The following is a 25,155-nucleotide window of genomic DNA, read 5'->3' as shown; positions in this document are numbered from 1 at the left end:
ATCAGTCAGTGTCTTCAGGAGAAAAACATTAATTGGGGGTGTGTGGTGTGGGGGGGGGGGGGGGGGTGTGCGGGGTGGGGGGGAAAAGAAGCAAGGACTGGTTGAATTTGATCGTTTGCTGAATGGAGCACTGGATGAGATGAACACAGTCAGCCGTGTGATCCACAGCAAACAGAGCGAATCATAGAAGCTTCAGCCCATCAGGCAAGTACGGTTCATGAACAAGCCGGTTTATTACCGGAATACAAGGCGCATAGCTAATGGAAGGCATGAGGTGAAAAGTGGGCCCTTCAATCAACCCTTACTGCAGCATGCATGTCCTACAATAGATGGGTGAGCTCTCCGGGGTGCGTGGCCCCTTTAAAGATGTGCACAGCCGCACAATATTTAAATAAGATTACAAGAAGGTAGACGTCTACTGTGCATAATTAGTGCCCACTGGCCTGCCAATCAGATTGCTCGATTATAATGACTCGTCTACTGTATTAGCAGGGGGCATTTAATCCTACATATCTGGATAGGAGAACATAGGAACATAAGAAATAGGAGCAGGAGTAGGCCATACGGCCCCTCGAGCCTACTCCGCCATTTAATACTGATCCAATTACTTCCCTGCCCACTCCCCATAATCCCTTATTCCCTTATTGGTTAAGAAACTGTCTATCTTTGATAAGGAGGAGGCCGGCTGTTAGAAAGCAAAGAGGTCAGAATTCCCAAACAAAATGAAGCTGTCAACTATTCTGAGCTGTGTACTGTACTTGGCTTTCCGTGTTCCTTTAGCTCTCGCTCAGGAAGAACTGAAAACTGCCTTTCAAATGATCTGTGCTCTAATCGAGCTGTTTACAAAGTCCCCGTTACATCATCAGTTTATCGTAGCTGGCCGAGAAGCCCCCTCAACAAATGATAACGGAACTGGCTCCTGCCAGTGGTTTGATTGGCCGTTTGGCTGTGATTAAGCCCAGCGCAGGCCCTGGATTTGCTCATCACCTCCTGGGCCAAATCACCATTTGGCCCACATAGGATGATAATAAAATGCAGTCATTACAGCAGCACTCTGTGTGGGGCGTTTTAAATTGGACCGTTTCCCATTTTTTTTTCTCCTTCCCTCTTACAATTCAAATTGAAGTTAATAGCTGCTACCACAGGCCCGCAGTCATGTTCCTTAGCAACCAAATCAGAAGGGTCACTGACCTCAAGAGTCAAGCCAACAATAGAGGCTTAGAAGGCAGCCAATTCACAAAGATTTACTGACCAGTTTGGGATCTATGTTCAGGGCGGGTGTATTGGTGGGAATTACACTATTTGGTCTTTTTTTTTCAGTGAGTACAACACTCCCTACTTTCAAACCCTTTTCTCCCAATCTCACACAGGCCCTACACAGAGGGTAGGTGGCTGAGCTGTACACTAATGTTGCTCTGAAAAGAAGACAGGCGAGGTTACTGAAGAGCAGTGTCGGAGTTGGCACTCGTTGGTAGTTATCACCCCAGTTTTTTTCCTGTACTTGTTACCTGCTGCTGGGGTCCAGCTGAATTGGTGCCGTCAGTGTGGCACCTCACCACGTGGTCATGCTTCATGTGCCCGTTGCTAGCCTCACCTCCTACCCTCTGTGTCAGCTGTGGCTCAGTGGGTAGCACACTCACCTCGGGGTCAGAAGATTGTGGGCTCAAGTCCCACTCCAGAGACTTGAGCAGATAAATCTCGGCTGACACTGCAGTGCAGTGCTGAGGGAGTGCTGCACTGTCAGAGGTGCTGTCTTTCAGATGAGATATTAAACCGAGACCCTGCCTGCCCTCTCAGGTGGACGTAAAAGATCCCATGGTACTATTTCAAAGAAGAGCAGGGGAGTTATCCCTGGTGTCCTGGCCAATATTTATCCCTCAATCAACATAACAAAAAACAGATTATCTGGTCATTGTCACATTGCTATTTGTGGGAGCTTGCTGTGCACAAATTGGCTGCCGCATTTCTCACATTACAACAGTGACTGTACTTCATTGGTTGTAAAGTGCTTTGGTCATGAAAGGCGCTATATAAATCCAAGTCTTTCTTTCTGTAAAAACAAAGCTTTTGGTCACGCCTCTCCTAATAACCTCTTTCTTTGACTCAAGATCCATTGTCTTTCTGATTACGAATCGGTGAGGTGCCTCGGGATAGTTTTCTACTTTAAAGATGCTGTATCAATGCCACTTGTACCAAGAAGCCAGCAGGCCCACGCTGAGCAAGACCACGACACTTACTGGGATTTTACTTCTAGATGTGCTGACTGATGCCGACCAAACCATCGACAACAACCAGCGACCGACCAATAGTCAGGCATGTCTGAGGCTCACTCGTATCGCCAAAGCGCTGCTGCGTGGCTCAGCTTTGCTCTGACATGGCCCAGTTGAAAAGGAGCCTCAGTAAAATGAATTGCGTGCTCTCTACGACGAGCGGGGTTTGATTATTCTAGTTTAAGCTCACGGTGAGGCTGACACTGAGAAATAAGCACTCAGCACTCAGCAGTGAAGTTGCAGCACGTTTGGTGGTGACCAGTAGAGGGCAGTATTGCGCTGGCAGTGCTGTCGCCCGACAGTGAAAAGCGCCCCAGAGAAAGACCGGGGCTGAATCAATGCTTTTAAGACGTACGCTGAGCCTTGAGATGCTGTCTAAACGATGTTATTTGGTGGCGCGAGGCACTAAATTAAAGTTAATCACGCCTTTAAATGGATTTCTGTGATGTTTATGTGCCAACGAGCAAAGACTGCAGAGAGGTTTGAAGGAGGAAATGGTCGCTGTGTTTACGCAGTGCATGCAAGGACCATTTCCTATCCCCTGTAAAAATTGAAAGGGCCCTTTATACAGATGGTGAGCTGGCAAAGGAGACACAGCCCCAATGTGCAGTGCCATGGAATGATTGGATATGGGTGGCCACAGGTTGCCGATCTCCGCTACATCTCCGTGGGTAGACCGGGCATGTGCCAACAACAACAACTTGCATTTATATAGCGTCTTTGACATAGTAAAATATCCCAAGGACCACCCTCGCAGGAAGGCAATCAAACAAAATTTGGCAGCGAGCCACATCAGGTGATGTTACAGCAGCTTGGTCAAGGAGGTAGGTTTTAAGGAGCGTCTTAAAGGAGGAGAGAGAGATAGAGAGGCAGAGAGGTTTAGGAAGGGAGTGAGCTTAGGGCCCGGGCAACTGAAAGCACAACCAATGGTGCAGCGATTAAAATCGGATGTGCAAGAGGCCAGAATTGGGGAACGCAGACATCTCGGAGGGTTGTAGGGCTGGATGAGGTGATAGAGATAGGGAGGGGGGGGGGCTGTTCTCATCTATTCCTCAGCAGCCAGCGTATCAGAGAGTCCTGCAGCAAGCCCAGAGTTGTGCCATTTTTATATTGGTGAATGCAGTGCTGACAACAGCATTGGCATCACCAGTGACACATTATCAATATAAATAAGGTGAACTCCACACGTCTACCGTGTCAGCTAGTGGCTCAGTGGGTAGCACTCTCACCTCTGGGTCAGAAGGTTGTCGGTTCAAGTCCCACTCCAGGGACTTGAGCACATTAATCTAGGCTGATGCTCCAGTGCAGTGCTGCACTGTCAGAGGTGCTGCCTTTTGAATGGGACGTTAAACCGAGGCCCCGTCTGCTCTCTCAGCTGGACAATAAAGATCCCATGGCACTATTCCGAAGAAAAGCAGGGGAGTTCTCCCCGGTGTCCTGGCGAATATTTATCCCTCAATCAACATAACAAAAACAGATTATCTGGTCATTATCACATTGCTGTTTGTGGGAGCTTGCTGTGTGCAAATTAGCTGCCACGTTTCCCACATTGCAACAGTGACTACACTCCAAAAGTACTTCATTGGCTGTAAAGCGCTTTGAGACATCCGGTGGTCAAGCAAGGCGCTATATAAATGCAAGTCTTTCTTTTTCTTTCTTATCTGCCCATTACACATTTGTCCCGATGTATCGGAGTGGATGGAAGTGACAATCGGGAGAGATGTATAAGGGGCGGCTGATCGACTAATGCCCAGTTTACAGTATCGCCCAAAGTCAGAATTACCCCCAATATATTCTAATCACTAATTCAAGAAGACCATCCTAGAACACAGGACAATAAACTGTACAAAAGCCCCACCCCTATTTGTTTTCTCTTTCCCACGGCAGCTGGTGATGACTCCGCCATTCACGCCCCCTCTAGACTCATCTTTTGTTTCCTAACTTGTGCCATTACCATCTCATTTTTACCCATCATCCCTTTTGTCTCTCAAATCTCTCCTGCCTTCCACCCAATCACAGACCTCCCCTTTTGTTCCTTCCTCCCCTCCCTCTTTCACAGCCCCTACATTTCTTTAAGAATCTATTACATCTCGAAGTTTTCCAGTCCTGACAAAGGGTCACAGACCCGAAACCTGAACTCTGTTTCTCTCTCTCCACAGATGCTGCCTGACCCGCTGAGCATTTCCAGCATTTTCTGTTTTTAATACAATTAAATTGTAGGCGATTTTAACATGAATTTTGTGTATTTTCATTCCTTGCGAGGGAGCATCGAAATGAACAGGGCGATGGAATTTGCAATCCAGCCATCACCCGCCCGCTCAGCCCATTTCCTGGCCGGGGTCAGTGATACGACCGTGTCAGCCACTGTAGCCACACACAGTCCATGGACGAGGCGGGGGAAAGAGAGTTGAGACTCAGTGTCTGACTGCCCAGCTCAGGGCGAAGGCAGCGAGCTCGGACCACTCGGCATTTTAAATAGCAGTCGTGGTGGGTTAGCAGGAGTTCAACGCCACTTGAAATTTTTTTTTAAAAGAAAGGAGTGGAAAAGCCTTGAATTAACAGTTGGCAGACTGTTGATAGTAAACGCACAATATTAGTAACTCCAGGACAAACCAATTAAGGCAGACAGGCCTTTTCAACAGGCTGTTTAAGCTTTGTTATTAAACTGAGTTAAGCACAATGGAACCCCCATCATCCCATTATCTGAAGGGCCTGGGAAACACTCAGAAAGCCCGGGGATATTCAGGCACAGCCATACAGTAAGCACACAGGAGACAGGCCGGGAGTTTGGTTAGGCCCGAGGGCTGAACAATGGGAATCTCAAATGTGCAAATGAGCAGGAAATGAGGTTAAGAAGCTTTATCTGTGCGCAGTGTTTTTTGACTGGCCATTTCCCTTGACAACACGACATTCAACGATAGGAGAGAAATTAATTTTTTTTTTTTAAAAGATCTGTATCACTTTATCATTTTCCCTTTCTCAAGCACTGAGATTTCAGAAACCACAGTGACAAACAAGATGCTGTGAGGTTGCCCACTGCTGTGCAACTCATTCAATTTAATAAGAAATCATTATGTACAGTTAGCACTAACAAGAATCCCGTGGGAATTTGAAACAGTAATACAAGCATATCTGTGCTGAAATGTAAGTTCTCCCTGAAAATAAGTATTATTTTTGTACATTTCTGGGTTAATGTTGGCAATGATTGTTGTCAGTCTGCAAATGTTACATGATTGGTGTCACGTTGATAGAAGCAGCTACAAGCTTGATTTCAGTGAGGACCATCTATGGCGACACAGTCTGAAAGACGTGCATTTATATAGCACAACCTCAGAGCGTCGTGAAGCACTTTACAACCCGTGAAGTACTTTTGGTATGTAGTCACTGTTGTAATGTGGGACAACGCGGCAGCTAATTTGCACATAGCGAGCTCCCACAAACAGCAAAGTGATGATAAAGAAAAAAGAAAGACTTGGATTTATATAGCGCCTATCACAACCACCAGACGTCTCAATGCGCTTTACAGCCAATGAAGTACTTTTGGAGTGCAGTCACTGTTGCAATGTGGGAAACGCGGCAACCAATTTGCGCACAGCAAGCTCCCACAAACAGCAATGTGATAATGACCAGATAATCTGTTTTAGTGATGTTGATTGAGGGATAAATATTGGCCAGGACACCAGGGATAACTCCCCTGCTTTTCTTCGAAATAGTGCCACGGGATCTTTTAAGGTGGAAGATGCCTGTGCGTGAATTTTTTTAACGTGGGGTGGCCGTTGCACACCAGCCACCACACGGACTTGACAGAGCTAGGTCTTGATTCAATGGCAAGGGGATCCAAGACGATTGGAGACCAGGCTGCATGGGTCTAGCATACATACACACACATGCTCCTACTGACCCTTTCCCTTCCTCCCTCAGGTCCTCTCTCCCTGACTAAGACAGAAGGCCAAACCGACGCCAACCCCTGAACAAACTCTTGAGCAGTGCACGAAAGAGACTTTGAATAAATACCGTGCCCTTTCTCCTTCGTTTCCTGCCTCCCCCTTGCTGTTGGGGAAATGTGCAGCCCCCTGAGGGGTGGTTTTCCTGATGCCCCATGATATTAGTTGGTCCAAAATAACAGGCCATACAGGGAACAAACTGTAATGTTGTCAGCACCACGGTGAGCCAACTGAGAGAGACACGACGCATGCCAGACACGAGACTCCCAAAGCAAACGCTCTACTCGGAACTCCTTCATGGCAAACAAGCCAAAGGTGGGCAGAGGAGGCGTTACAAGGACACCCTCAAAGCCTCTCTGGTAAAGTGCAACATCCCCACCGACACCTGGGAGTCCCTGGCCAAAGACCGCCCTAAGTGGAGGAAGTGCATCCGGGAGGGTGCTGAGCACCTCGAGTTTCGTCACCGAGAGCATGCAGAAACCAAGCGCAGGCAGCGGAAGGAGTGTGCGGCAAACCAGTCCCACCCTCCCTTTCCCTCAATGACATCTGTCCCACCTGTGACAGGGACTGTGGTGCTTGTATTGGACTGTTCAGCCATCTAAGGACTCATTTTTAGAGTGGAAGCAAGTCTTCCTCGATTCCGAGGGACTGCCTATGATGATGATGATGATGAGCCAACTGAGCTGAGTGTCCCATCACAAAATGAGCTATTTTGGACCACACAATCACACCTGCGGTCGGCAGGTGTATTGGCAGAAGCTGAGGTTTTGCCTGTGTCATCAAACAGTGTACCCTCTGACTCGTTATGAGCAACACCCTGGGAGATCTAATGATATTTAAAATCTTGCGCATAACACGCGCTTTCCTGTTAAGTGTCACCCTTACTTTGTGGCACATTTTTCTTCATCGCATTTTGTGGATAAGACCCCCTGCTGTGGTAAAACGGCATATGCTCGGATTCATGACAAGCAACGCCACAAGAAGCCTGCTAGTATCTCTGGGGGCGAGGGGTGGGAGAGAAACGGTGTGTATTTGTTCAAAAGCCAGTGTAACCTGGCCTCTGGCGGACTGGCATTCTGAACAGGAGATTGAGATCCAAATTCTGGTCTCCTGCTCAGGGTGGTGTAACTACCATTCTGGCTACATGCAATGAGCTCTTTAACATACATAATGTCCCACCGAGTCTTTGTCGTCGCATTTCCTCTTCTTGCCATCGGTGCTGTAGTCGAGGGAGGCTCTGTGCTTGTCTTCAGCTGGCAGACTGTCGGAGGGAGACACAGATTTACTCTGGGGAAAGACAAGGACATTGAAATGTGTTAATCGACTGAATACTGTCCCCAGTCTCCACTTGTCAAATGTGCATCTTTAGCAGCCCACGACAACAACAACTTGCATTTATGTACCGTCTTTAACCGTAGTAAAACATCTCAAGGTGCTTCACAGGAGCGTTATAAATCAACATTGTGACACTGAGCCACATAAGGTGAAATTAGGGCAGGTGACCAAAAGTTTGATCAAAACAGTAGGTTTTAAGGAGTGTCGTAAAGGAGAAAAGAAAGGTAGAGAGGCGGAGAGGTTTAGGGAGGGAGTTCCAGAGCTTGCGGCCTAGGTGGCTGAAGGCACGGCCACCAATGGTGAAGTGATTAAAATTGGGCCTGCGCAAGAGGCCAGAATTAGAGGAGCGCAGACGTCTCGGAAGGTTGCGGGGCTGGAGGAGATTACAGAGATAGGGAGGGGGCGAGGCCATGGAGAGATTTGAAAACAAGGATGAGAATTTTTACATTCGGGAGTCTTTGGCTGCTTTCGTGTTGCCGACCTGGCCCCTCAGGAAACTGACCCAAGTGTGTGACTGTGCTACATCTGCACTGGAAGAGCGTGTGAAACCAAACCCACTGAACTGCAGACACTGCAGAGCATACTGCCTGTGACAGCCTGGCCACGGAGTAAGTATAAAGTACCAAAAACGAGGCATGGCGTCATAATGTCACCGCGATGAATCCCCGCTCACTTCTGTGTTTAGCTTGCACGAGAGCGACATGTTAGGAACTGGCAGCACCAAATGCAAAAGTAATGTTTATTAGTTTTTTAAAAAATGTCTTCGTTCTCAGGATGTGGGCCTCGGTGGCGAGCCAGCCGTTTATCGCTCATCCTTAGTTGCCCTGAGAAAGTGGCAGTGAGCTGCCTTCTTGAACTGCCGGTAGCAGTTTGACATAACTGAATGACTTGAGGGCACTTGAGAGTCAACCATGTTAGTGGGGGCCTGGAGTCACATATGGGCTAGGCCGGGTAAGGACGGCAAGTTTCCTCCCCTAAAGGACACCAGTGAAGCAGTTTGGTTTTTACGACAATCCGATAAGCTTCATGGTCACTTTGAGTCTGATACTATTTCTTGATTTCCAGATTGTTTTTGATTGAGAATTCAAATTCTCAAACTGCCATAGTAGGATTGGATCTCAAGTTCTCCGGATTATTAGGCCAGGTGTCGGCCCGTATAATAACCACTACACTACCATACCCGGTAAGGAGATGATCGTGCAGATGAGGTAGGTCTCAGATTCGATTCCCAGTCTTGTGCTGAGTGAGCAGGCGCATCTCAGCCAGGGCAGTGATGGAGGTGCGACAGTCTCCACTTGCCTCAGTTGGTAACACTCTCACCTCTGGGTCAAAGAAGCTCGTAGCTTTGAGCCTCACACCTAGACTTGAGGTTCAACACTCCGGTGTCGTAGCTAAGGAGAGCTGCATTGCTGGAGGTGCTGTCTTTTTGGGTATGATCTTAAAACTGAGATCGCGTCTGTTGGCTCAATGTTGAAGATCTCATGTTACTATTCAAAGGTAATCTGGCCAACAGTCCTCCCTCAGCCAATCAAGCCCCCAAAATAGTTAACCGCTCCTTCATCCCATTGCCGTTGGATTGTTGCTGGCCGACATAACGGTCAATGCACTCCAAAGTTAAACTGTGAAGTGCTTTGATGCAATAAGGCACGGTATAAATACAAGTATTCCCACTTTACTAAAAACTGGATTCCGCACCATCAGGCTAGGCAGGGGATAATCAGCAGGCCCCACCGCACATCAGGTGAGGACACCCTAAGTTCTGATCAATGTTCCCGTTATTCTCCTTTTTGGATGCGTGGCCTCTTTACAGGGCTGAGCGGCCCATTCGAAATATGTGCGGTTTTCTCCTTAAAGGGAACATTGGTCCTGATACCTCCAAAATCAAATTCAATGTTGAGATTCGCACAAGAAGGGTGTCTTCTCAGGAAAGGTGATGGAGGGAGTCAACGCCTTCAGGAAAGATGGAAAGAGAAACTGGAAAATTAGTGAGACAGTGTCATGGTATGAGGATCATATATGTGGGGGAGCTTGGCTTTGGGTATGAGGATTCTTGATGTGGGAGGGAAAGGGCAACAGGTGCATGGGAACACCATCACCTCCACATTCCCCTCCAAATTACACACCATCCTGACTTGTAAATATATCGCCGTTCCTTCACCGGCGCTGGGTCAAAATCCTGGAACTCCCTCCCTAACAGCACTGTGGGAGCACCTTCACCACACGGACTGCAGCGGTTCAAGAAGCGGCTCACCACCAGTGTAATGTATGCACCTGTGAGTATGCTCACAGGTTTGAAGAGCTGTTGCACCGTGAGTGGCTTAGCCAGTCACGTGATGTTCACAAGACTCAATAAAACCCCAGCCAGTTGGCTCTAGGTCATCCGCGATGAGGTATGCAGTTGTGAGCCTAGTGGATGAACTGGTAATGTGTCGTGCGATTGCTAAACCTTTGTTAATAAACCAACTAGTTCTTAATAGCAATGTGTTGCTATGAATTCTTAAGCAAAGAACCCATGAAGCAAATACGTTACAACCACCTTCTCAAGGGCAATTAGGGACGGGCAATAATACTGGCCTTGCCAGCGATGCCCACATCCCGGAACAAATTAAAAGAAATATTGGGGAGGCTCTGGGTATGAAGATTATAGCTGTGGGGGGCGTGGTTTAATGTATAAGGATTATACACATTAGGAAAGGTGGGCGCGGGTTTATACATCTTTGATGGAAATCTTGTAGAAAAACCACGGAATGAGGCAGAGCTGAGACACGGTTTATTTGGCATGTTTGTACCAATCCACTACATGAACAAACAAACCACAGGAGAGGAGGGGAAAGATGGAGGGAAAGAAAACAAAAGCACTTTTGATGATAAAAATATCCTTCAGCTTTAACCTTGGCTGCATTTCATAGCAATATGGTTCCTCGGCTGAAATCCCTTCCTTCATCACCTGCGGAAGACAGCCTGTCCTTTCAAATGAAAATCCCTCCAGTAAAAGTGCATTGAGTGAACTAATCAAACACTCTTAAGCACAGCCACCTGGATTAATCCAAACAAACACCCGGGCACTTTTGAAATCATTGCTTTCCGTGACCCCGGGGTGGCCTCCCTTATCAAATTCCAATGTTTCCCAAACTCTCTTAAACAAGCGAGACTGAGGGAAATCCATGAGAAACCGGACCTGAGCCAATCAAGCGTGAAAACACAAAGCAGTTTCTATCTCCTGGAGCCACACCTCCGCAATGGTAGAGAGCAAATGAGCCGTCACACTGATGGAAAAACACACTCCAGCTGACCGGGATGTTTGCCATCAGTGCTGTTTAACTGTTAAGAACCTGTTGATTTGTTTGTTTAGGCCACTCAGCACCTGCAGCGCTGTTTATTTCCCCTCAAATACCTCATCCAGCTTTATGCCTTATTTATAACGCAACACAAGAACATAAGAACATAAGAAATAGGAGCAGGAGTAGGCCATTTGGCCCCGCAAGCTCACTCCGCCACCCAATAAGACCATGGCCGATCCGATCATGGACCCGGCTCCACCTCCCTGCCCGCTCCCCACAACCCTCCACTCCCTTATCGCTCAAAAATCTGTCTGTCTCTCCCCTCATATCTTCTCTTAACCTCCCCGCAATTGCTTTAAATCTATAATTCCTGGTTGTTGGCCCCTCTGCCAAGGGTAACAGGTCTTTCCTATCCACTTTATCCAGGCCCCTCATAATTTTATACACCTCAATAAGGTCACCCCTCAGTCTCCTCTGTTCCAAAGAAATCAAACCCAGCCTATCCAATCTATGCAAGCTAACATTCTCCAGTCTGGGCACCTAAAAGAAGACATGTCATTCTAGCTCGGTATCAGCGGCCGATGGCCTCCATCACCTCCTATAGAAGGTAGGCACAGCGCAGCATTAGGGCCAGAGTGAGCCCGTGGAATGGTTTTGGCCGCCTAAGGGAGTGGGAGAGGAATTTTGCAGATTTTCCCCCCCCCATATAATTGGCCTGAGTTTTTAATCTGGTTTTCCAGGAGATCACATGGTTTGGAATAGGATGTGGAGTCTCGATATTGTCACGCACAAGGCATCACAATTAGGTGGGACAAGCTGGATGAACCGGAGGGTCTTTTCCGGAGGTGTCTGTTGTTGTCCGTGTGTTCGTAATCGAAGCTCTTCCTATTTTTGACACAACGTCCGCAACTTGGGGCAAGTGCTGCAGGGTGATGGGGGTCTATCTCCCATCGATGGCTCTCTCCACTGAAGAGCCTTCGGAAACAAAGGATAGGAACTTGGGTGGCTGATTTGTTAAGTGTCACACTTACTGCAGCCCCAGGAAGATGTAAGATTGCCCCGCTCCCGGTTTGGGGTGCACAATTTGAATCCAATCAGTATCTGGTGCCCGGCGAGATGAGCCGTTAAATGTCTCTCAATTGGGGTCTTTGTCTGAGGAAATCATGCGGAGCGGTTTTGGGGGGGGGCGGGGGCGTGATTCGCCTCCATGGGGTGGTAGCACACCGTTCGCGGGGCACCAGGCTCAGCACCGCGCTGACGCGTCACAACGCCCCTCCCCTTTTAAAGGGAAGCGCGGCTGGGAACTCTGCAACCGATTTTCTGGCGCGCACTGGGCCTCCAGGGAGGGTTTACCCAAGAGGGGGTGCGAGGGCTGCATGTTGGCAGCCGGGGTGCCCCGGCCACGAGAGCTTTGCGCTCTGCAAACTGTCGCCAGCACCGCGCCATGCCAATCTCGCATCCCTCGGGGCGCAAAGGGGCCGGCGGGTGGCGATAAGGGTTCGGCGTGCCGCCGGTTATATCGACGCCAGGTGCGCGCCCGGGACGAAAACTAAGGGGGGCAATTCCGGGCGGGTCGCTTCCGCAGCCCGTCCCCGGGCGATAAATCATTAGCGACCCGTTAGCACCTCCCGGAGGCACTGGGGGGGGCTATGAAAAGGTGCAATTTCATCCCCAAGATTGTGATCAGTGAGGTGGCCGTGGCAATAGGGGGCGCTACAACTGGCTTCGGCCCACCTCGGCTCAGGAGGAGGGCACAAGACATGAAACTGTCAGCACCCCCACTCTAGATCGGCAACCAGAAACTCCAAGAATGAAGGTGGGGAGAGAGACTAGGCCAGGATCCTGTCTGGCAGTTGAGTAGTGTGGCTCAGCCGTGAAGTTGCTGGCACTTGTGGAAGCGATACCCTAACCTGGCTCACCAGCTTCAAGAAAGCAGAAGAAAAAACGCTGCCACAGTGCAGCTATATTACTAATTGGATCGCTCTTTCCAAGAGTCAGCACAGACACAATGGTTCGAATGGCCTCCTTCTGTACTGAATGATTCTATGATATTAGGACACACCCTCGGAACCATTCCTTTCAGAAGCACTGACCCAGCCAGATATAAGTATCATTTGATGGGTCACTTGCTGTGAGAAGAGTGACACAGATCGCGGAGTGAAAAGCCGCTCCTTAAACCACAGGCATGTTGCACATTTCGGTTATCGCACCTGCCATCAAGATTCCCAATCCAGGTTAGAAAGCTAAACACGTGTTCTTCATCATTTTTCTCGTCTCGCCACAGCCTGTTCACCATCTGATCGTGATAAACCCAGACTCAGCCATGTATGCAACATGGAAATTTTTATCTCAACAAAATTAAGAGATGACTCGCTGCCCTTCCGCCCACACTCGATTTCAAGGGACTGCCGATGATGATGGTGGCTAGTGCTCTACTGCTGTGTGTGTGTGTGTGTGTGTGTGCGCGTGCGTGTGTGCGTGTGCGCGTGTGCGTGCGTGCGTGCGTGCGTGTGTGTGTGTGTGTGTGCGTGTGTGGACAGTGCAATGTCTGCCCTTATGAATACCTCCAGAGCCTCTTATCAACAAGGGCAGACACTGACGACGAGATCCAACACCGCCTCCAGTGCGCCAGCGCAGCCTTCGGCCGTTTGAGGAAAAGAGGGTTTAAAGACCAGGCCCTCAAATCTGCCACCAAGCTCATGGTCTACAGGGCCGTAGTAATACCCGCCCTCCTGTATGGCTCAGAGACATGGACCATTTTCAGTAGACACCTCAAGTCGCTGGAGAAATACCGCCAACGATGTCTCCGCAAGATCCTGCAAATCCCCTGGGAGGACAGGCGCACCAACGTTAGTGTCCTCGAGCAGGCCAACATCACCAGCATCGATGCACTGACCACACTCGACCAGCTCCGCTGGGCGGGCCACATTGTTCCCAGGCCTGACACAAGACTCCCAAAGCAAGTGCTCTACTCAGAACTCCTACACGGCAAGCGAGCCCAAGGTGGGCAGAGGAAACGTTTCAAGGACACCCTCAAAGCCTCCTTGATAAAATGTAACATCCCCGCTGACACCTGGGAGTTCCTGGCCAAAGACCGCTCTAAGTGGAAAAAGTGCATCCGGGAGGGCGCCGAGCACCTCGAGTCTCGTCGCCGAGAGCATGCAGAAGCCAAGTGCAGGCAGTGGAAAGAGCGTGCGGCAAACCAGACTCCCCATCCACCCTTTCCCTCAACGACTGTCTGTCCCACCTGTGACAGAGACTGTAATTCCCGTATTGGACTGTTCAGTCACCTAAGAACCAATTTTTAGAGTGGAAGCAAGTCTTCCTCGATTTTGAGGGACTGCCTACGATGATGACCACTGGTCAGTGCACTGGGTCTGTGTAGCAGAGCAGTCCTGGTCAACCCTTGTCACTGGATAAAGGCCTAGCTCTGTCAAGCCCGTGTTGTGGCTGATGTTCAACGGTCACCACACGTTAAAAAAAATCCACGTTCAGGACTGCAACGTCGGGGTGAACTTCATTGAAACATCTGTGAACTCATGTGGAAGCAAGTCATCCTCATTCGCAGGACCGCCTACGATGATGATGCGGTTGTGAGCCTGGTGGATGAACTGGTAATGTGTAGTGTGATTGTTAAACCTTGGTTAGTAAACCAACGAGTTCTTAAGAGCAATGTGTTGCTATGAATCCTTAAGCAAAGAATATATTAGAAAATGGCGAAGAGGATGGTATTTTCTTCAGGCACCCGCTGACTCCTTGCTGGGTGCCAGTGCCACAAGGGCAGTGCCACGCTCTTCCACCTCCCGGCTATGCCCCACCGAGGTCTGGCGTTTCGATTTCCCGCCCAGCCCGAGGAGAAGCCACAAATACATCGCCACTGGTGGGCGAGAGTCGCACCCCAGCACCTTGCGGGGGTAGAAGGCCTCACTCCGCTCCTCCACCCTTGTGCACTGGGCATGGGCCCCCCCCCCACCAACCCCACCCCGTGACAGCCTGGCATTCGCAAGCCACCGCAATCGCAAGTGTCGCGCCGACAAAGGGCCTTGCAGCGAAACCATGGCAACCCGGCAAAGAGGGCGGGGGGTATGGGGGCGGATGGAACAAAACTGCCATTTCCCCGCTCCGGCCCCGGAAGCCGCAGTGTGGAATTGATTCAGATTGTGCTCCCGCCCAGTTTTAGTCGGCACTGATTTATCTGCGGCCCGAACAGATGGAGGCGCAGCAGAGAGCCTCTCAGTGTTTCCTTACGGAGAGCTTTGCCCATCTGCTGCATCAGGAACTTTCGCAGGCGCAGCTGCCGGAGTTAATGAATTTTAAATGATCATTGCTTGCTGTAAAAGCTACATACATTACTGGGGGGGGGGGGGGGGGGGGGGGGCTGGGGCGGGGGACGGTGTTTGCCGGAATGTGATTCTACATCGAGTACCTTAACCCTTGCAGCCCTGAATCTCTCAGCCTTTTCTAGGCCGCGCGCTCTCTCTGATCAATGCGTGGTTTGTTTTGCTCTGTGTTTTTTAAAAAATAATCGTCTCTCCTTTCATGAAGACACTCACCTAGATTTTCTAGATCGGCATTAAATCATTTATTTTTAACCGCACTGTATTAATACCAGTTACGAAAATCTCGGCTATTGGTGTCTCGCTGGGGTAGGTTCCCACGGCTGCCGGCAGCCTGCAAGTGAGGGTATTCGACTACGCAGGCATCATCAAAGTGGCTCCTGTCCGCAAAACCGGTTGCATTGGTTGCTGGGTGGTTTTATCCGTGACCAATTTTTCTGCCCCCCCCCTCAACCCATAGGCCCTGAGGCCAATTATAATGCCCCAATCTGGCTGAATTCAGCTAACTCAGTATAGACTGGCTTAGTAGAGCTGCATTAAGCAGTGCCTGTGCTTGCTCAGCCAATGGGAATCAATGGCTGCCTGATACCTTACTCCCAAGAAGGACAAGGGCAGCAGGCGCATGGGAACACCATCACCTCCAAGTTCTCCAAGTCACACACCATCCTGACTTGAAAATATATCGCCGTTCCTTTCATCGTCACTGGGTCAAAATCCTGGAACTCCCTCCCTAACAGCACTGTGGGAGCACCTTCACCACATGGACTGCAGCGGTTCAAGAAGGCGGCTCACCACTATCTTCTCAAGGGCAATTAGGGATGGCCAATAAATGCCAGCAATACCTACATCCAAGGAACGAATTTTTAAAAAAACGATAAATGATGTGTATGTTACATGAGCTGCCAACTCATATAGTTGAGACTCATATACATTTGTTCTTTTTTTGCTAGTTTTCACCTCTTTCCTCCTCGCGTCAGTGGGTAGCACTCTCGCCTCTGAGTCAGAAGGTTGTGGATTCAAGTCCCACTCCAGAGATTTGAGCAGAAAAATCTCGGTTGACACTCCAGCGCAGTGCTGAGGGAGCACTGCACTGTCGGAGGTGCCGTCTTTCAGATGAGACATTAAATCGAAGCCCTGTCTGCCCTCTTAGGTGGACGTAAAAGATCCCATGGCACTATTTCGAAGAAGAGCAGGGGAGTTATCTCCGCTGTCCTGGTCAATATTTATCCTTCAATCAACATAACAAAAACAGATTATCTGGTCATTATCACATTGCTGTTTGTGGGAGCTTGCTGTGCGCAAATTGGCTGTCGCGTTTCCGACACTGCAGCAGTGACTACCCTGCAAAAAGTACTTCATTGGGTGTAAAGCGCTTTGGGGCATCCGGTGGTCATGAAAGGCGCTATATAAATGCAAGTCTTTCTTTTCTTTCGTCCTCTGATGGTACTGACTCTTGCTGGCAAACAGTTCCAGTTCTCTAGTACCTCAACCAAGTGGAACTGCGCACATGTGAACCTCATCAGAGACCATCTCGTTTCTAACTTCGCAAATAAGGATATTTTTACAAACACAATTTCCATCAGTGCTGAGGTGACCAACTGCCCTTCCCCCTCTCAACAATCAAAGGATGTGAATCAGACTCAATCTGCTGATGAAGCTCATTTTAATCCATTGTGTGTTTTGAGCTGTCTGGCACACCAGAATAAACTGGTTTGTTTAAGTAACCCTTGACTGGGGCGGGTGAGTGGTCAAAGTTCAAAGTGCGCCTCTCCAGGCTGGTTTCCAATCAAACTTTGTATTGAGCATATGTAAATAACTGTTGGGCAGTGAGGTTTTGTTTACACTGGGAGTTGGTGACCAATCTCCTTTCTCATACCACGAAGGATTCCAGTAATGTTGGCTTCAATCCCTCATGCAGTGAACACCAGTCTGGAATGTGTGCGAGTGTTTATAATCATTCTTTAATCTCACAGTCTCCACTCATTTTAACCCCCATCACTGTTAACGTACAATATTATTACACTCAGCCTGTAAACCAATCATCAGTTTGGGATACCCGGATTTTAAAATGATCGTTATCGCTTCGCACGAGAATGCTCAGATCAGTGGATCACCACCCGAGTTCTTGCCCTGCCTCCACACTGGGCGACCCACAAACGTCTCAACTATGGGTTCAGAGGCCTCTCGATCAACAATAACAATTTGCATTTATATACCGCACTTAAAATTGCAAAAGTCGCTTTACAGAAACATGAGCAAACAAAATTTGACACCAAGCCACGTAAAGAGATATTAATACGTGACCAAAAGTTTGGTCAAAGAGGTAGGTGTTAAATGACTTCCATTCAGAAGATTTCCCGAGCAGACTGTCAACAACAGAAACATAGAAAATAGGAGCAGTAGTAGGCCATCCGGCCCTTCGAGTCCGCACCGCCATTCAATATGATCATGGCTGATCCTCTATCTCAACACCATATTCCCGCTTTTTCCCCATACCCCTTGATGTCTTTTTTGTCTAGAAATCTATCTATCTCCCTCTTAAATATATTCAGTGACTTGGCCTCCACAGCCTTCTGTGGCAGAGAATTCCACAGGTTCACCACCCTCTGAGTGAAAAAATTTCTCCTCATCTCGGTCCTAAATTTCCTACCCCGTATCCCGAGACTGTGACCCCTAGTTCTAGACGTTCTAGCTAGGGGAAATATCCTCCCCGCATCCAGTCTATCCAACCCAGTCATAATTTTATACGTCAAAGGAGCATCCTAATGGAGGAGCAAGAGATAGAGAGGCGGAGAAGTCTCGGGCAGCGATGAAAATCGGGGACGTACAAGAGGCCAGAATTGGTGGAGCACAGAGATCTCGGAAGGTTGTGGGCAATGCTCCCTCTTCATTTTGTTTGGCTCTGTGCGGCCCCTTTAAAAGGCGGCGCGGGCCGTTCAAAATACCGGTCCTGTGCGATTTGTGTACTGAAAAGCCGGCTGCGTGGGTTCCCTGGGTTCCTGCACAGCTTATAGGGAACGTTGGTTGTGGGGCTGGAAGAGGTTACAAAGGGAGGGAGGAGCGAGGCCGGTGAGGGAACAAGTTGCACAGAGACGTGCTACAAGGAGGGCCGGGGGTCGCTAGCTGCAGAGATTCAACCTGCTCCCGGTGTCGCCGAGGATGGGGCATGGCCATCTTGCCGCGGGGCGATGACTTCCGTTGGGCGGAAAGATTTTGGCAGAAAACCTTCAGACACAAATCGATTAGACACTGAACGTTCTGCAAGCCTTACGCAAAACGATGGTGGCTCCTGTCAGAAGGCTTCCCGACCTGAGTGCCAAGGTCACCCAGCAGAATTCCACCTCACTGCTTTTTGAACCAGCGCCAAGACATGGTGTGGCCCGGGTGGTGAGACGCCCCTTCCTCTTAGCTTTTTGATGTAGAGCAAGAGTCTGAGCAGCAGGCCCGAGAGGCCTGTAGTGGGCAAGAGCCCGTGACCCACCTCCTTCTGAAGCGGAGTGGCTTCTGCCAAGGTTCATACCGAGCAGCTCCCGGGGACGCACAGCGAGACAAGGACCGACTGCCGCGGGGAGGCCATCAACTGGGTGAAAGACGCCCTCTGGTCTGCCTGAAACCCGCTGGGCTTCCAGACCAAGGGGCTGTCCACGACCGAGTGTTGCGGCCTGGCGCATCCTGTGGCCGGGGACGAGGTGCTGAGGGACGCACCGAGGCCTGGAGCAGCCGCCGCAGGGGCTCATTGGGAGCGGCCAAGATCCAAAGGCCCTGCCACCATCCTCTCCGACTGACCCAACTGGTAGACCTTGCGTAACGCCCCGTTTGGGGGGCATTAACCTCCGGGAGACAGGGCATCCTGCGCCAGGCACGGAAGTCCCACCCCGCTCGAAAAACTCGGCTTACCGCTCCCGAAAATAAATGGAGCGCAAAATGGGAGGGTAATCATGTTTTTTTTATAACCTGCCTGGAGTTCATTTAAATGTTTACTGAGTGCAGACGCTACCTCCAGTGCTCGCTAATCGTTGAGGCTTTCACCGCTGGGGTGGGAGAAGGCCTCTCACCCCAGCAGTGAAAGCCTCAACGATTAGGTGACTGGGTAAAGGGAATGGCAGTTCTTTCATTCATTCATAGGCAGTCCCTCAAAATCGAGGAAGACTTGCTTCCACTCTAAAAGTGAGTTCTTAGGTGACTGTACAGTCCAATATGGGAATTACAGTCTCTGTCACAGGTGGGACAGACAGTGGTTGAAGGAAAGGGTGGGTGGGGAGTCTGGTTTGCCGCACGCTCCTTCCGCTGCCTGCGTTGGGTTTCTGCATGCTCTCGGCGACGAGACTCGAGGTGCTCAGCGCTCTCCCAGATGCACTTCCTCCACTTAGGGCGGTCTTTGGCCAGGGATTCCCAGTGGGGATGTTGCATTTTATCAAGGAGGCTTTGAGGGTGTCCGTGAAACATTTCCTCTGCCCAGCGGTATAGACAGGGTGTCACATTACAGCCAGCAGTCACGGCCCAGCAGGTGCAGTGTAAACACAGCATTCGTTTTTTTATTGACATTCCCGATTTCATACTGGGACGGATAGCCACTCCCTCAGGACGTTCCCTTACATGACAGTACGAGACCAGTGGCATAATTTGAGAGTGCGCGCAATGTCAAGGTTATGCTGGATCTCTCAACACACTTCAAACTCATTCCCATACTAACCTGGCATCGCAACTGCGAATTTACTCTGAGCCGTTTGACCCTCTCTGAACAACAGCATCACTACAGCTCTTGCCCAGGCCCAGCTACGAGCTCCTAAGGCGGGTGGGGCCTGTTGCTAACGGAAACCGCCCTGGGGTGTTCCGCAGATGAGCTGAAAACACTAAAGAGGAGTGGCACTGGGCCCTTGAACAATGGTGAGCACGTTTAAGAGCGACTCTTAGTTCAGTTTCGAATCTGGATGTGTGGGGCTGTCCGCAGGCGGTCTCTCTACACAGGTCGACCTTGGGAGGGATCTTCGACTACCTTCTCTATCTGGCATTTTGATGCCTCTGGGACAGACGTCCTCCCAACGGTAAACAGGAGACTGCCTGGTTTCTCTGTAATCAACGATCGGCTAATGAAATTGCACGTTCCAAGTGCGCCCGTGATTTCACAGGGAATGCCCCCTTTTATGGCACCATTAGTGCCTCCGGGGGGGGCGCTAATGGGCGCCTCCCAGGAGGTTGCCCGGGAGCTTGCGGAGGCATTGCCATGATGTCCCGGGACACCTCGCAACCGCCGATCACATCATCGCGGTGCGAGGCGACCCCTCGCCACCCCTCACTGCCCCGCTGGTCATGAAGCTGGTCGACTGCCGCACTCGGGCCGGTGATTAAAGGGGAGGGGGCCAGTGCCCTGGGCTGCCACCTTTTTTTTGTCGGCCGACTCTCGGGTTGGCTCTACGATGGCGACCCTAGTGTAGTCCGGGTCGCCATCGCGCAGACCCAGCACTCCGGTCTTGGGTGGCAGGCTGCTGGCCCGGTCACACGCTGACCTTGTGGCCCAGTGGAGACTACCAGAGGCCGTACAGACTGCGCAGCGGCCCTCCCCTTTAAGCGAAGGGGAGGGGCGTTGAAGCGCGTCAGCGCTACATGGAGCATCAGCGCAGCGCATGAATCACGTCGGGCTCACTGTTCTTTTTCATAGCTAGGGGATTTGAGTATAGGAGCAGGGAGGTTTTACTGCAGTTGTACAGGGCCTTGGTGAGGCCTCACCTGGAATATTGTGTTCAGTTTTGGTCTCCTAATCTGAGGAAGGACGTTCTTGCTATTGAGTGAGTGCAGCAAAGGTTCACCAGACTGATTCCTGGGATGGCTGGACTGACATATGAGGAGAGACTGGATCAACTGGGACTTTATACACTGGAGTTTAGAAGGATGAGAGGGGATCTCATAGAAATGTATAAGATTCTGACGGGACGGGACAGGTTAGATGCGGGAAGAATGTTCCCAATGTTGGGGAAGTCCAGAACCAGGGGACACAGTCTTAGGATAAGGGGCAGGCCATTTAGGACTGAGATGAGGAGAAACTTCTTCACTCAGAGAGTTGTTAACCTGTCGCAGAGTTGTTGATGCCAGTTCAGTGGATATATTCAAGAGGGAGTATAGATATGGCCCTTACGGCTAAAGGGATCAAGGGATATGGAGAGAAAGCAGCAAAGGGGTACTGAGGTGAATGATCAGCCATGATCTTATTGAATGGTGGTGCAGGCTCGAAGGGCCGAATGGCCTACTCCTGCACCTATTTTCTATGTTTCCTGTCCCAGTAGCGCCCCAGTTACTGCCCCCCCCCCAAAGGAAGTGGAGCGTGGGAGATTGCACGCCACTTCCTGTCAGGGGCGGTAAGGGCAATTCCACGGCAAGAGCGGGACCTCCACACTGGGCACAGGAAGTCCTGCCCCAACTTGTTACCCCCGCCCCGCCCCGCCCCCCCCGCAAAAGGGATGCAGGATCATTTCAGCCCCAGAATATTTAAGACAGAGATCGATAGATTTTTGGATATTTAGGGAATCAAAGGATATGGGGACAGTGCAGGAAAGTGGGAGTTGAGGTAGAAGATAAGCCATGATCTCATTGAATGGTGGAGCAGGGTCAAGGGGCCGAATGGCCTACTCCTGCTCCTAATTCTTATGTAATTTCCAGTACTTGCATTTCTATTTTAGATGTTTCAGTGCATATTCATCAAGCACAAAACACAAGGTAAGTGATTCCTGCTATCAGCTGGTGTCATTAAAAATGTATAGCCTTTTAGTTCAGAACTGATGAGATGTCGCCTGTGAGTCATATGATATCCGCACATTCTTTTCCCACCAGTGTGAGGTTACCCCTCAGCTCCGTCACCTCCTCCTCCTCCAAAATGGCAATACAGCCGAATGACAAGGAATGACACTGTGTGGTTATCCCCGATATCAAGGGGTTCCCAAACTGTGGGTGGGGAGGATGGTGGATTTTATTATTTATTTATTGCATTTTTATAATAGGCTACTATTAAAACTCTGTGGGTTATATAAAGTAGTTCATGTACTTCAAGATGTACCAATGAGAACAAAGATACACATGTCCTAGGGGGAGTGTTTGCTAGTGCTGTTGGGGAGGAGTTAAACTAATATGGCAGGGGGATGGGAACCAATGCAGGGAGACAGAGGGAAACAAAATGGAGATAAAAGCAAAAGACAGAAAGGAGATGAGTAAAAGTGGAGGGCAGAGAAACCCAAGGCAAAAAACAAAAAGGGCCACTGTACAGCAAAATCCTAAAGGGTCAAAGTGTAATAAAAAGGCAAGCATGAAAGCTCGGTGCCTCAATGCAAGGAGTATTCGGAACCCAGGAGAGGGCTCTGAGCTAGTTGGAGTGGGTGAGAGCTCAGATGAACAGGACCCCAAGAAAGAATGCAAAAGGCAGGAGGCAACAGAGCAGAGTAGCACTGGGGTAAGTGTAAACCACAAGGTAATAGGAAGGGACAATATGTATGAATATAAAGGGGCTGCAGGAGGGGTCAAAACTAAAAATCATGGTTTAAAAACTAGTATTAAAACACTCTACCTAAACGCACGCAGCATTCGAAATAAAGTAAATGAGTTGACGGCACAAATCATTACAAATCGGTATGATTTGGTGGCCATTACAGAAACGTGGTTGCAGAGTGGCCAAGACTGGGAATTAAACATACAGGGGTATCTGACGATTCGGAAAGATAGACAAGAAGGGAAAGGAGGTGGGGTAGCTCTGTTAATAAAGGATGATATCAGGGCAGTTGTGAGAGACGATATTTGCTCCAATGAACAAAATGTTGAATCATAGTGGGTGGAGATTAGAGATAGTAAGGGGAAAAAGTCACTGGTGGGCGTAGTTTATAGGCCCCCAAATAATAACTTCATGATGAGGCGGGCAATAATCAAGGGAATAATGGAGGCATGTGAAAAAGGAACGGCAGTAATCATGGGGGATTTAACCTACATATCGATTGGTCAAACCAAATCGCACGGGGTAGCCTTGAGGAGGAATTCATAGAATGCATACGGGATTGTTTCTTAGAACAGTATGTTACTGAACCTACAAGGGAGCAAGCTATCTTAGATCTGGTCCTGTGTAATGAGACAGGAATAATAAACGATCTCCTAGTAAAAGATCCTCTCGGAATGAGTGATCACAGTATGGTTGAATTTGTAATACAGATTGAGGGTGAGGAAGTAGTGTCTCAAACGAGCGTACTATGCTTAAACAAAGGGGACTACAATGGGATGAGGGCAGAGTTGGCTGAAGTAGACTGGAACACAGACTAAACGGTGGCACAATTGAGGAACAGTGGAGGACTTTTAAGGAGCTCTTTCATAGTGCTCAACAAAAATATATTCCAGTGAAAAAGAAGGGAGGTAAGAGAAGGGATAACCAGCCGTGGATAACCAAGGAAATAAAGGAGAGTATCAAATTAAAAACCAATGCGTATAAGGTGACCAAGGTTAGTGGGAAACTAGCAGACTGGGAAAATTTTAAACGACAGCAAAGAATGACTCAGAAAGCAATAAAGAAAGGAAAGATAGATTACGAAAGTAAACTTGCGCAAAACATAAAAACAGATAGTAAAAGCTTTTACAGATATATAAAATGGAAAAGAGTGACTAAAGTAAATGTTGGTCCCTTAGAAGATGAGAAGGGGGATTTAATAATGGGAAATGTGGAAATGGCTGAGACCTTAAACAATTATTTTGCTTCCGTCTTCACAGTGGAAGACACAAAAACCATGCCAAAAATTGCTGGTCACGGGAATGTGGGAAGGGAGGACCTTGAGATAATCACTATCACTAGGGGGGTAGTGCTGGACAGGCTAATGGGACTCAAGGTAGACAAGTCCCCTGGTCCTGATGAAATGCATCCCAGGTATTAAAAGAGATGGCAGAAGTTATAGTAGATGCATTCGTTATAATCTACCAAAATTCTCTGGACTCTGGGGAGGTACCAGCGGATTGGAAAGCAGCTAATGTTTAAAAAAAGGGGGCAGACAAAAGGCAGATATCTATAGGCCGGTTAGTTTAACATCTGTAGTGGGGAAAATGCTTGAAGCTATCATTAAGGAAGAAATAGCGGGACATCTAGATAGGAATAGTGCAATCAAGCAGACGCAACATGGATTCATGAAGGGTAAATCATGTTTAACTAATTTGCTGGAATTCTTTGAGGATATCACGAGCATGGTGGATAGAGGTGTACCGATGGATGTGGTGTATTTAGATTTCCAAAAGGCATTCGATAAGGTGCCACACAAAAGGTTACCGCAGAAGATAAAGGTACGCGGAGTCAGAGGAAATGTATTAGCATGGATAGAGAATTGGCTGGCTAACAGAAAGCAGAGAGTTGGGATAAATGGGTTCTTTTCGGGTTGGAAATCGATGGTTAGTGGTGTGCCACAGGGATCGGTGCTGGGACCACAACTGTTTACAATGTACATAGATGACCTGGAAGAGGGGACAGAGTGTAGTGTAACAAAATTTGCAGATGACACAAAGATTAGTGGGAAAGCGGGTTGTGTAGAGGACACAGTGAGGCTGCAAAGAGATTTAGATAGGTCAAGCGAATGGGCTAAGGTTTGGCAGATGGAATACAATGTTGGAAAATGTGAGGTCATCCACCTTGGGAATAAAAAACAGTAAAAGGGAATATTATTTGAATGGGGAGAAATTACAACATGCTGCGGTGCAGAGGGATCTGGGGGTCCTTGTGCATGAATCCCAAAAAGTTAGTTTGCAGGTGCAGCAGGTAATCAGGAAGGCGAATGGAATGTTGGCCTTCATTGCGAGAGGGATGGAGTACAAAAGCAGGGAGGTCCTGCTGCAACTGTACAGGGTATTGGTGAGGCCGCACCTGGAGTACTGCGTGCAGTTTTGGTCACCTTTCTTAAGGAAGGATATACTAGCTTTGGAGGGGGTACAGAGACGATTCACTAGGCTGATTCCGGAGATGAGGGGGTTACCTTATGATGAT

At 49.1% G+C, this 25,155-nt stretch overlaps 1 protein-coding gene across 8 annotated transcripts in view; it reads right to left on the bottom strand.

Annotated features, from left to right (window-relative positions):
- Nucleotides 1-25,155, bottom strand: part of LOC139228566 (transducin-like enhancer protein 4) — a 211,216-nt gene that overhangs the window by 45,317 nt on the left and 140,744 nt on the right. For 7 of the 8 annotated variants that reach the window (XM_070859683.1, XM_070859689.1, XM_070859684.1 and 4 more), the window contains exon 9: nucleotides 7,382-7,501. In XM_070859683.1, coding sequence (XP_070715784.1) covers nucleotides 7,382-7,501 — 120 coding nt within the window. The remainder of the gene's footprint in view (nucleotides 1-7,381; nucleotides 7,502-25,155) is intronic. The other variant, XM_070859687.1, reaches the window with a different exon arrangement.

Source organism: Pristiophorus japonicus, chromosome 18 (assembly GCF_044704955.1).
Source record: "Pristiophorus japonicus isolate sPriJap1 chromosome 18, sPriJap1.hap1, whole genome shotgun sequence".
In the NCBI taxonomy this organism is placed as follows: Eukaryota; Metazoa; Chordata; class Chondrichthyes; family Pristiophoridae; genus Pristiophorus; species Pristiophorus japonicus.
Note: the sequence above shows the minus strand (reverse complement) of the source record. Positions and strands in the feature narration are given on the sequence as shown.